Raw genomic sequence first — 12,995 nt, 5'->3', positions numbered from 1 at the left:
GATTCATAATTGTTTATCTCTATCCTTTGGTTTCTTATCTTTAAATCACTTTTCTACACATGGCAAAATAATTTCCTCAACCTCACAGTAAGGCGATGTTTATTTGGGTTGGCAGATCTGAGTTTACTTTTCCAATAGACAGAATAAATCTTTAAAATTTGTTGGGATCCAGCCAGCATAAGTGTAAAATGGATAGTATTTATGAATTTCTAGTATTTATGAATTTGTAGTCACCAGAAGTAATTTTCACTCTCTGGACTTAGTGGGCTTCTTTTTTAAGGTAATTTTTTTACATTGATAGATGTCAGGAAAGTTGAAACATTTCCTTCTAATAAGGAAGATATCTTTGAAATAGTCTTTTGTAATAAAAATGCCGTTTTATTTATGTATTATTACTATTTTTTGAGACGGAGTTTAATTCTTGTCACCCAGGCTGGAGTGCAATGGCACAGTCTCAGCCCACTACATCCTCTGCCTCCTGGGTTCAAGGGATTCTCCTGCCTCAGCCTCCAGAGTAGCTGGGATTACAGGCACCCGCCACGACGCCTGGATAATTTTTGTATTTTTAGTAGAGACAGGGTTTCATCATGTTGACCAGGCTGGTCTCAAACTCCTAACCTCAGGTGATCCACCCGCTTCGGCCTCCCAAAGTGCTGGGATTACAGGTGTGAACCACCACCTGACCACCATTTTATTTATTTTGGGTGGGCAAAGGGACAGAGTCTTGCACTGTCGCCCAGGCTGGAGTGCAATGGCGGATCTCAGCCCGCTGCAACCTCCGTCTCCCCAGTTCAAGCCATTCTCATGCCTCAGCCTCCTAAGTAGCAGGGATTACAAGCGTGTGCCACCACACCTGGCCAATTTTTGTAGTTTTAGTAGAGATGGCGTTTCATCATGTTGGCCAGGCTGGTCTTGAACGCCTGTCCTCACGTGATCCACCCGTCTTGGCCTCCCAAAGTGCTACATTACAGACATGAGCCACAGCACTGGGACAAAAGTGCCATTTTATTTAGTTGACTGTTCCTTGTGTGCCTGATTCGAATAGGTGATTGCTACAAGAGTGTTTTCATCCTTCTACCTGCATATCCCAGAGGAACTACAGGCTCTCCTAGTCCAAAGTTAAGGTCATTTGGAGGTTCCCTCTCCTACTGTGCCCACACTAGGCGCTCTTGGCCCAGTTACCCCTAACTCAGGGGTTATTGTCAGCTCTCCTTCTCTGTGACCAGCCCACATCTGAGTGAGTCTGGTTCGTTACCCCTAAATCTCTCTCAAATTATTCATCCATCCTCATTACTGTTGCTCCCTCACTCTCCTGTCTTGGCCAGTACTAGCCTCTGACTGTTCTCTCAGTCTCTTTCACCTGCTGTCCTCTCTGCCCCAGGCATGTTTCTAAAATAGAAATGATCGTGTGTGTCCTCTGGTTCAGCCTTGCACTCTGGACAGAGACCAATCTTCAGTGCTTCCTAGTCTGTGTCCCTCAGAAATACCCTTGAAACATAATGTATTTTTTTCTTCAGTGCTTTTGCACATGTTTCTTACTGTCTGGAATGTTCTTCTCTCAGCTTCTTCCCCTCCCACACCAAATGGCCACCTCTCTAACCGCCCTTCATTCCTTGAAATTCAGTGTTGCCACTTCTACAATAACCTTTGAAGCCTCTCCCTTTGGCTGATGCACTTCCGCGCTTTTTTTTTTCTTTCTTTCTTTTTGCTCTTAAACTCACTGTATTGTCATTTATTTGTTTAAAGACTGTCTTCAGTGGACCAGGAGCTCCTTGAAGACACATCATTTGTCTTACACGTTCTGTGTTGTAGTATCTAGCATGGAGTCTGAGGAAGTGCTCAAGTGTGCTGAATGGCTAAGAAATTTGAAAATGGTGCATAATTAGCTTTAACTAAAATCTGAAGGAACTCCATTCCATTTGATTAGCGAACATTTCTTTTTTTGTTTCAAATTTTATTTCATTAACTTAATAGGTGAACAAAATGTGTATTTCAAATCTAATTGAAATTCATCTGAAACATGTTTACACAGAAGATATAAGATTTCAAGTAACTTACTGTACAGTCTATTGTCCATTTTAAAATATTCTTCCAAAAGAACTGCATTGAAAGTCAAAAAAATTCTTTTATACTCCATAAAAGTGAGATGCAAACTTCTGATATAAATTTATTTCACTGTCAACTCCGATGATAAAGATGGGAGGCACAAGAGTTCACAGTTCAGTTAAATGATGCAAACGAAAAGCTTCTGTTTTCCTTTGATACAAATTAGAAACCTCCATTCAGGTCTCTTACAGTAGTACCGCATACTTGATGCTGATACTACATTATGTCTTTTTCTTTTTCTTTTTTTTTTTTTGAGATGGAGTTTCGCTCTTGTTGCCTGGGCTGGAATGCAATGGCACAATCTCAGCTTACAGCAACCTCTGCCTTCCTGGTTCAAGCGTTTCTTCTTCCTCAGCCTCCCGAGTAGCTGGGACTAGAGGCGCGCGCCACCACACCCAGCTGATTTTTGTATTTTTAGTAGAGACGGGGTTTTACCATGTTGGCCAGAATAGTTCCAATCTCTTGACCCTCGTGATCCGCCCGCCTCGGCCTCCCAAAGTGCTGGGATTACAGGCGTGAGCCACCGCGCCTGGCCGGTTACATCTTTTTCTTTCCTTTCCCTTTTTTACTTCCCTCTCCTTGTTGAAGACTTTGGTCACCGCCTCCTGTTTTTTTGTGTCCTTGCTTTTAGTTTAGGTATCGTTTATGCTGCACACAACATTACTGACTTAACGTGGTGGGAAATGTACAAGACAGAGGCTGCCATCTTCCTGTTTGAGCTGGGCCCAGGTTCTGCTTTTATATTGGATATCACGATTCCATTCTCTAGAGAACATTTTATTTTTCTCAAGAAATGCATTAAGTCCAACTGCTGAACATAGATCTTGAATCTCTGGCTGCAGGATTTTCAACAGTCTTACTTATGGGATTCACCTTCCTTTCACAATGGTCTTCTTATTTAAATGAGCAGGACAGATACAAATAAACCTGTCCTGGTCGGCTGGGGACCACACGGCATTGCAGGCTGTCTTCACAAGGGTCCAAATGCCAACAGCCCAGAAGCCACAAGGAGAGAACTGAGGGAGCGTTTCAGTCTGATAGTCTATTTAACTTACAGTACCTGGAAGAAGGAATATAGGAATTTGGAGGTTCTTATAGATCAGTACTCTAATTCCCAAAGCTAGACGATACCTAATGTTCCTTAATAATCTGTTGATCATTTATGTGAATGTAAATAAGCGCTGATATGGTTTCCTATCATTCTGCAAACATGCGTTGCTTCCTGTGTGCTGGGCACTGTGGCTTGTACACTCCCAACTTGATAGCATTGATGCAGCTTCTTTACTAAAAATTGGGTTTGGGGTCTTCATTTTGCAGAATAAAAGACATCCTATAATTTCTCTCCATGTTTTGGTTTCACAGCTTTATGAAAACTTTATCAGTGAATTTGAACACAGGTAAAACCCTCTCATCCGTTTTTCACTTTGAAAATGAGTACATTGATACTCAGTGGTTCTCAAAGACTGGTGGTTTTTATTTCAGGGTGAATCCTTTGTCCCTCGTGGAAATCATTCTTCATGTAGTTAGACAGATGACTGGTAAGTCTCACTTTGTTTTATAAAGGAGCAGATCCAAATGGTGGTTAAAATTATTTTGAAATATAAGTTAACTGAACTTTTGTGTTTTCTGTATCAGATATTATGTTTTTATCATACTTTATGGTCAAAACCTAAAGATTACCCTACATAAGGGTGTCTTGGTTAGCAGAAACCAATCTGTTGATGGTCCTTCTGACTGTTCTTTCTTTTCCAGATCCTAATGTGGCTCTTACTTTTCTGGAAAAGACTCGTGAGAAGGTAAATGTGAGATGTGAACAATACCTTTTAGAGTATGTATGACTTACAGTTTGTGTCCATGCACACTGTCCAGACCTTTAGAGACCACAAGCCCTCGTGAAGTTAATGTACAAGTAGCTAGCTTCCTTTGTTAGTCACCTGTCCGCATTCTGAGGTTTCTTGTTTCTGTTTTTGATGTCTTAGGTGAAAAGTAGTGATGAGGCAGTGATCCTGTGTAAAACAGCAATTGGAGCTCTAAAATTAAACATCGGGGACCTACAGGTTACAAAGGTGAGCTCACCGTAGTACAGATTTATCTTTGGTTTAAAATTATTTAAAACCCTAGGAAAAAAATAACCTATTTTTCTTCTTTACTGTTTATTTTAAAACATTTTTAAATTACAGAAAAGTTGCAAAAATAACACAAAGAACTACTATACCCCAACCTAAATTCCCTATTGCAAACCTCTTTTTTTTTTTTTTTTTTTTAAGATAGAGTCTCACTCTGTTACCCAGGCTGGAGTGCAATGGTGCCTTCTCGGCCCACTGCAACCTCCGCCTCCCGGGTTCAAGCAATTCTCTTGCCTCAACCTCCTGAGTAGCTGGAATTACAGGCACATGCCTCCATGCCCGGCTACTTTTTTTGTATTTTTAGTAGAGACACGGTTTCGCCATGTTGGCCAGGCGAGGCTGGAACTCCTGACCTCAAGTGATCCCTCTGCCTCAGCCTCCCAAAGTGCTGGGATTACAGCCGTGAGCCACTGCGCCCAGCCCCCCCATTGCTAACCTTTTACCGCTTTTGCCTTTGTGTGTGTCTGTAGCTTTTTTTCAAAACCACTTAGGAGTAAGTTGCTGATACAGTGCCTGTTGCCCTTAAACAAAAGAGCATTCCCCTGTGTGACCACAGCACATCCGTCTAATAATGACTCCACATGGCCTCAGTCAGCCCAAAGCACATTGGTTCTCCCTGACCAAGGTCAGCCTACACACCACTGGCACGTCACCTGCTATTGCTCCATCTTCCTTCTGCCTCCTAAATGTTGTTGAAGTATCCTGTCTATTTTTATGTCTTTCTTATGTACAATTATGTTTTGGTGCAGTTGGGAGACAGGTGTGGATGTGGGTGGCAGTGAAACCGACATGTGGCTGGTCCACCTTGTTGAACCAGAGCCTGTATGTGTTTGTGTTTGTTTGCTAATCATAATGTTAAAGAAAATATTGGGGGTAAGGGTTAAAAGCGTTCATGTCCTCATTGCCCTGAAAAGATACTTTTTATTGTTTATTGTTTGTCAGTCCTAACCCATATGCATACTTAGTGCATTTTATTTTGAAATATTTTAAGACATAGTGAAAGCTATAAGTCACAATACAGAATGCTGTCATAGGCATCCATGTGCCCCAACCAGCTTAGGAAGGAATGAAGCCACACGGCACAGTCAGGGTCCCAGTACCCTTCAGACCACACTTCTCCCCCAGCCAGGCTCCCTCTCATGCCCATGCATTTCCTCGTGCTTCATTAAATAGGGGTGTGTAACTCAAGTGTTTTCACATTGGCTCAGTACTAGGTTTCAGAGTCATGTGGATATGTGTGACCAGTGTGCTTTTACTCCTATACGGTATTTCATTGTACAAGTGTTTCACAACATATGTATCCTGTCTCCTATTGAAGAGATGTAGGGCCAGGTTCGGTGGTCACACCTGTAATCCCAGCACTTTGGGAGGCTGAGGCAGGTGGATCACGAGGTCAGGAGTTCAAGACCAGCCCAGTCAAGATGGTAAAACACTGTATCTACTAAAACCACAAAATTTAGCCGGGCATGATGGCGGGCGCCTGTAGTCCCAGCCACTCGGGAGGCTGAGGCAGCAAATTGCTTGATCCTGCGAGGCGGAGGTTGCAGTGAGCCGAGATCGCACCACTGCACTACAGCCTGGGCAACAGAGCGAGACTCTGTCTCAAAAAAAAAAGAGAGAGAGATTTAGGTTTTTTTTTTTTTACTATCACAAACAGTACTGCCATAAGTATTTCTGTGCATGGTCCCTTGTGTGCGGGCAGAATCTCACCAGGATGTATGCCTAGAGACTACAGGTACAAGCCGTGTGCATCTCTGCCTTTCCCAGATACATGCTCCCTCAGCACCGTACGAGCACTCTGGAAGCTCCATGTCTTCAACACCTGATAGTTTCAGGCTCTAACTCTTGCTGATCTAATAGAAGTGAAATTATATCTTGTTGGGGGTTTAATTTGCGTTTCACAATTACTAGTGGTTTATTGGCCATTCTGTTTGTGTCCCCAAATTTGTCAATTGCCTATTAATGTCTTTTGCCAATTTTTCTACTGTATTGCTTGTCTCCTGACTCATTTGTAAGTGTTTTTATATTTCCTTGGTCATAATTGCTGGTGGGTTGTACATGTTGTAAATATTGTTTCCCAGTCTGTAGCTTGTCGTTGTACTTTTTTCTGTGTTTTGGATTAAGTTTTCCATTTTAACGCGGTCACATTCATCAGTCTTTGCCTTTGTGGTTTATGGTTTTCATCTCACAATATATTACTTTAAAAATCTTAGCCAAGCACAGTGGCTTGAACCTGTAATCCCATCTACTACAGAGGCTGAGGTGGGAGGATCGCTTGAGGCCAGGAGTTCAAGACCACCCTAGGCAACAGAGTGAGACCCTGTCTCTAAAAAATAAAATAAACTTTTAACTTAAAAAGAGAGATGATTTTGCTTCCTGTGTGTAGGAAACAATTGAAGATGTTGAAGAAATGCTCAACAACCTTCCTGGTGTGACATCGGTTCACAGTCGTTTCTATGATCTCTCCAGTAAATACTATCAAACAATTGGAAACCACGCGTCCTACTACAAAGATGCTCTGCGGTTTTTGGGCTGTGTTGACATCAAGGATCTACCAGGTAACCTAGGCCATTAAATCCATGTCACACAGGAGCATATTCTCCAAACTTAGCATCTGTGAGGTGCTTGAGGTGACAGTTCTCAGAAATTACTAAAGTGGGGCTGGGCACGGTGGCTCACGCCTGTAATCCCAGCACTTTGGAAGGCTGAAGTGCATGGATCACCTGACATCAGGAGTTCGAGACCAGCCTGGCCAACATGGTGAAACCCTGTCTCTAATAAAAATACAAAAAACTAGCCAGGTGTGATGGTGGGTGCCTGTAATCCCAGTTACTCAGGAGGCTGAGGCAGGAGAATCGCTTGAACTCGGGAGGTGGAGGTTGCAGTGAGCTGAGATTGCACCACTGCCCCCTAGCCTGGGTGACAGAGCGAGACTCCATCCCACCAAAAAAAAAAAAGAAATTACTCACATGGATTCATCCTGTTTTGAAGAAAAAATGGGAAGATTTGTATAAACTTTAGTTTCTACACTGTATTTGTCTCAAGCATTTAATTTACGTGAAAATGAGGCTAATTCCTCCTAGCTCCTTTATTGTTCCTTCTCCAGTTCCTTACTGTTACCTAAGTCACAGGTATTTGTAGGAAGTACCATGATGTAAACACCTTCTGAGTCCACCCCGCCCACCCTTCTGCTGCAGAAAAAAGGGCACGTGAAATCCCTGTAGCTGAGACCCTTGTTTTGAAAACTGAAATTCCAGACCCGTGGGGACAAATTATTAAATCTTTCAAGGATTTGAGAGTGGAAAGAAAATGACCAGTGAGTTTTGGGAAAAGCGTAAGGAATATATGTTCAGAAAATAAATTTTCAGCATATTTTAGATGTTTCTCACAAAACACTCTTGAAGCTAAGGAGACCAGCAACTCTTAACAGTGTCGATGCAGTTTTTATTACTGTATGTCAAGAAAAATATATCGGAAAAGGAACTAAGGTGGTCAAGAGAATAACAGAGTTGCTGTCTAGGAACAGAAAGGAAGTTAATTCTGGTCTGAAAAGAAGCTAGATTAGGTAGCTTAGATAAGAGGTAGTATTCCTTGCCATAGCAGAAAAGAGATTTAAGGCACTTCTTGGAAGTGGCACAGCTGAAAATATGAATAGATTCACATATATTTAGGAAAAAATAAATGAATGCTCTTCCCAAAAAACCCATGTATATATGGTTCCTGGTATAATCTAAGTCAACCCAATACTTCAGAAGAGGTGACTGATGTCAAGGCTTTGTAATACAACCATTACAAACAATGTTCTTTTACTTTTTGTTGTATGAGATTTTAAGCTAAACGGGACTGACTATTGTGACTGGATTGTAAGTGGGCCTGTGTTGCTACCGTAGTGTCTGAGCAGCAGGAGAGAGCCTTCACGCTGGGGCTGGCAGGACTTCTCGGCGAGGGAGTTTTTAACTTTGGAGAACTCGTAAGTTGACCCTGAGCTCAGCTTCCTTAACAAGGGGGAGACTAGGCCGGGCGCGGTGGCTCACGCTTGTAATCCCAGCACTTTGGGAGGCCGAGGCAGGCGGATCACGAGGTCAGGAGATCGAGACCACGGTGAAACCCCGTCTCTACTAAAAAAATACAAAAAATTAGCCGGGCGTGGTGGCGGGCGCCTGTAGTCCCAGCTACTCGGAGAGGCTGAGGCAGGAGAATGGCGTGAACCCGGGAGGCGGAGCTTGCAGTGAGCCGAGATCACGCCACTGCACTCCAGCCTGGGTGACAGAGCGAGACTCCGTCTCAAAAAAAAAAAAAAAAAAAACGAGGAGGAGACTAAAGTGTTCCTAGCTGACCATCTCCATCCTCACAGCTCATGCACCCCGTGCTGGAGTCCCTGAGGAATACTGACCGGCAGTGGCTGATTGACACCCTCTATGCCTTCAACAGTGGCAACGTAGAGCGGTTCCAGACTCTGAAGACTGCGTGGGGCCAGCAGGTATGACTCCCACGATGCCCAGCCCTTATTCCCCCATGTATCTACTCGCTCATACAAGAGATGTTCATTGAGCGTCTTCCCTAGGCACACAGGAAGGAACTGGGCAAAGAGGAGACCAAGATAGGCTAGTCCTTGCTCTCATAGAGCAGAAAGTTAAGTGATTGGTTAGCTACAGCATTACTCAGTGCTGCAGACAAAGAGTGAGGGTGGTCTGAGAAAACAGAATAGAATGTGGACCCTGCATCTACGCTGGGTGGAGGGGGTGTCACAGAAGGTATAGAAGTCATTAGTGACCTAAGGTCTGTGTGTCCTTAGGAATGAGTGAAGAGGTATGGGAAGAGTGCACTCAGCAGAGGAAAAGGAAAATTTTAGTATCTTTGCTGAACTGAAAGGGATGTGTGGGGCTAACATGAGTGGGTGGGAGAGAGCGTGGGATGAAGGAGGAACAAATGCCTGGTGAAGAGAATGGGAGAGCGGCGGGTACAGGAATGGGGAGAGCAGTGGGTGCGAGGATGGAGAGAGCAGCAGGTGCAGGAAGGGGGAGAATGGCGGGTGCGGGGAGGGGGTGAGCGGCGGGTGTGGGGAAGGGGAGAGGGTGCGGGGACGGGGAGAGCGGCGGGTGCAGGGAGGGGGAGAGGTCCATGCAGGGAGAATGGCCAGTTCACCTCTGCAAGGGGAGGGTGAGCACTGGGTGAAGTTGTCTCTGGAAGGTGGGAGGTAGGGAATGGTGCTTAACAAGGACTTGAGCTTTAATGATAAGTATGTTCTTTTTTAATGAGATTATTAGAAGTAAATATTAATAAAATGTTAACTGTGGTAGGAATTATGGTTAGTTTTGTATTTTTCTGAAACTTTCAATTTTCTCAGTTTAAAATAAACTTGTAAAATTCATGCATAGTGGAGCAGGGTAGATACAGATGAAGGCACTGTGAAGAGGCAGAAAGCACAGATGCAGCCAGACCTAACTGTAGTCTGATTATTTATTGATATCTCAAAAAAAGGTGACACTCAGAAAGGAAGATGGCTACTTATAGCAATTTAAAGAAAAAAAATTCGTAGATGCATGTTGGCAGCATCTGTTCAGGCAGCAAAGCCTGTCTGGAGGGGGAGTGAGCCCTTTACAGAGCTTGACCTGTCCAGTACTTGTGGCAGAAATGTCCCCATCGGGGCCGGGCGCGGTGGCTCACACCTGTAATCCCAGCACTTTGGGAGGCCGAGGCGGGCGGATCACGAGGTCAGGAGATCGAGACCACGGTGAAACCCCGTCTCTACTAAAAATACAAAAAATTAGCCGGGTGTGGTGGCGGGCGCCTGTAGTCCCAGCTGCTCCGGAGGCTGCGGCAGGAGAATGGCGGGAACCCGGGAGGCGGAGCTTGCAGTGAGCCGACATCACGCCACTGCACTCCAGCCTGGGCGACAGAGCGAGACTCCGTCTCAAAAAAAAAAAAAAAGAAAGAAATGTCCCCATCGGGGCTACCTGTGTCAGGATATGAGTTGCTATTTGAATTAAAACAAGTCTCCTTGGTTTAATTCTGTGCTCACAGGTAACGTTTTGATCCGTAAGAAGAGATGATGCACGTCTTGCAGAAGAGTATATTCTAGTTCTCATGACAATGATATTTTTCATTATAAATTAATAACTTGCTCTTTTGATTCAGAACAAGTCTCTAGAGCTTAAGGAAGCTTTTCCTCAGAGGGGCTCCTCTGCACTGGCTGACTGAACCGGCAGCAGCCCCTGAAGGAAGCCTCCTGGGCCGTCGGGTGTATCCTTCCCAACAGCACCTTGACCAGGAGGGTCTTCTCAAAATGCCCGTACCCTGTGGCCCTGCCTAATGGTGTCTGTAGCATGAATACAAATCTTACCTTGTAAATTCCTTGCCTTGACAAAGTGTCCCAGTTAGGTACCACTCTTCCGATTTCCTAAGAATGAAGTTCAGATCACTCGTTGTTAATGAGCTTCAGCAGTCTGCAATGTGAAATGTTTGGATCTGCTTAGCTGCTTTTTGTGGGGTCTACTGTTATAGAACGAATTCCAGAGCCCCAGTCAGGTAACTGATAAGCACACACATGGAAGGCATTTTTCTGTCTTTCTATACTTTACAGCCTGATTTAGCAGCTAATGAAGCCCAGCTTCTGAGGAAAATTCAGTTGTTGTGCCTCATGGAGGTAAGCAAACACCCAGGAGCCACTTTGTCTGTGGTGTCAGATTTTGGTCAGGTGGGGGCGCTGCGCTCTCCAAGCCTGTCCTGAGCAGTGTGAGCTTTCAGTGGTGCTGCTTCTGCTGTGCGTCACTCTCTTCACCACCTTCCTTTTCCTTTGCCACCACTTGCTTTTTTAAGTTTATATTTGGCTCTTAGCTCAGATGACACCCTCCCACCCCACGGCCACCTCCCTGAGGCCTTCCCTGACCATCTGAACTGGGATGAAGTAGCTGCCCCATCTCCCCGTGATGCAGTTGTTGCCTCACTGCATGTCGCTTCTTGTCTACACGCACATCTGTCTTTCCCCACTAGAACCTAAGTTTCGTCAGGAAGTGGCCCTTACGTTTCTGGTTTGCCGTGGTCAAGCCTGGTCAACCCTGGCAAATTGTGGCCTCAAGTACTTGTTTGGGGATTGAATAATGGCTACTGTCAGAAACTCCTATAAGGCATTTTACTGTCATCCTTCTTATCTAAGCATTGAAAGCTTGTTCTTAACAAGATATATGTCTAATATTAGGAAACTTTTTAGTATATGGGGTACTAATAAGATCTCTATTTTCAGAGCCAATATTGACAAAATATCCTTATCAGTTGTCTATTTTTATTTGGAAAAATAGTTTAAAATAGTTAATAAAATTTTTTCCAGATGACTTTCACACGACCTGCCAATCACAGACAACTCACTTTTGAAGAAATTGCCAAAAGTGCTAAAATCACAGTGAATGAGGTACGGTCCCTAGGCTCAGGGTGTTAGAGCAGCAAAGCTGCCACATGGAGGAGTGAAGGCTCTTGTGTGAGCACTGTGCTCCCTAGACAGTAAAAAATGACGGGAGGCACGGCATCTGCTCAGAAGGCATCTGGGTCCGTGGGGGTGTGTCAGGCTATCTTGTCTTACACAGGCCCCCGTCTCTGCACAGGTGGAGCTTCTGGTGATGAAGGCCCTTTCGGTGGGGCTGGTGAAAGGCAGTATAGACGAGGTGGACCGACGAGTCCACATGACCTGGGTGCAGCCCCGAGTGTTGGATTTGCAACAGGTGATGTGTTTGAAACCCATTATTCACCTCTGTGGATTTTGAGGGGCTGTGTCTATACCGTCTTAGTTTCATTTGGGTGGAAGCCATTTGGGAAGAAAGCATTATTAGACAAGAGGTTTCGGAGAAGGAATTACTGCTGTTGGGTTTTTCTAAGAGCCTAATTTAATGCAAGCCTGGGATTTGAACCCTGCATTTAAAAGCTTATGATGACAATAGCACTGGTTGTGCTGATGGTGCCTTTTAATCTTAAGATAGGTGCTCTGATCAAATACGTTCCTGGTTCTGTGATTTGAGCTCACGTCGATCTTACATTTGCTGGAAATGTAATCCTGTGGATTTCCTCTATTCTTGTCTGCTTTCTTTCATGCAAGTTTTTTCTAAAGTTCTTGTGATAAGAATTAACCCAGGAAGTCCTATCACACTCCCCCAGCTCAGAGGTCCTTTTTATTAGAGCTGCCCTAGAGAGTTAGCTGGAGATGTAGATTCGCCCCATCAGGTGCTGTGCCGGCCGCTTGGCCTGTGACTCCTGCGTGTCTTAACGTCCCCTGTGTCCGGATTTGCATTTCAGATCAAGGGAATGAAGGACCGCCTGGAGTTCTGGTGCACGGACGTGAAGAGCATGGAGATGCTGGTGGAGCACCAGGCCCATGACATCCTCACCTAGGGCCCCCTGCTTCCCCGTCGTGTCTCCTTTGACTCACCTGAGAGAGGCGTTTGCAGCCGATGAAGCTGGCTGCTCAGACGGTCGACATTGAATTTGGGTGGGGGGTGGGATCCTGTCTGAAGTACAGAGTGTTCTTGCTCTAAAAACAGGACTGTCCCTGATGGGGGCCAGGCCACAGGGAGGAGGCTTCTTTGTGGGTCTCTCCTGCAGAGGGTGGGGGTCTCGGGGTCTTAGGTGTTCAGGGAGAGAAAGAACACGCGAGGCAGGAAGTCCCCTAAAGTCTGTGTACTCCGAGGTTGATCTCCATCCTCATCCGCCTGTACGGACACCTTTTCCGTTGTGGTTTGAGAATGTTCCTATAATAAACCCCTCTGCTTTCTTCTT

At 44.8% G+C, this 12,995-nt stretch overlaps 1 protein-coding gene and 1 pseudogene across 2 annotated transcripts in view; one reads left to right on the top strand and one right to left on the bottom strand.

Annotated features, from left to right (window-relative positions):
* PSMD13 (proteasome 26S subunit, non-ATPase 13) overlaps positions 1-12,995 on the top strand; it is a 16,891-nt gene extending 3,896 nt beyond the window's left edge. Inside the window, exons 3-13 of one of the 2 annotated variants that reach the window (XM_003282238.4) lie at positions 3,469-3,503; positions 3,589-3,644; positions 3,859-3,902; positions 4,086-4,172; positions 6,619-6,790; positions 8,123-8,202; positions 8,587-8,712; positions 10,816-10,878; positions 11,560-11,640; positions 11,831-11,947; positions 12,516-12,995. In XM_003282238.4, coding sequence (XP_003282286.1) covers positions 3,469-3,503; positions 3,589-3,644; positions 3,859-3,902; positions 4,086-4,172; positions 6,619-6,790; positions 8,123-8,202; positions 8,587-8,712; positions 10,816-10,878; positions 11,560-11,640; positions 11,831-11,947; positions 12,516-12,611 — 957 coding nt within the window. In that variant the 3' untranslated portion in view covers positions 12,612-12,995. Of the gene's footprint in view, positions 1-3,468; positions 3,645-3,858; positions 3,903-4,085; positions 4,173-6,618; positions 6,791-8,122; positions 8,203-8,586; positions 8,713-10,815; positions 10,879-11,559; positions 11,641-11,830; positions 11,948-12,515 lie in introns of both variants that reach the window. The other variant, XM_012503818.2, reaches the window with a different exon arrangement.
* Positions 2,614-3,374, bottom strand: LOC115832178 (annotated as a pseudogene).

This window comes from Nomascus leucogenys, chromosome 21, assembly GCF_006542625.1.
Source record: "Nomascus leucogenys isolate Asia chromosome 21, Asia_NLE_v1, whole genome shotgun sequence".
Classification (NCBI taxonomy): Eukaryota; Metazoa; Chordata; class Mammalia; order Primates; family Hylobatidae; genus Nomascus; species Nomascus leucogenys.
Note: the sequence above shows the minus strand (reverse complement) of the source record. Positions and strands in the feature narration are given on the sequence as shown.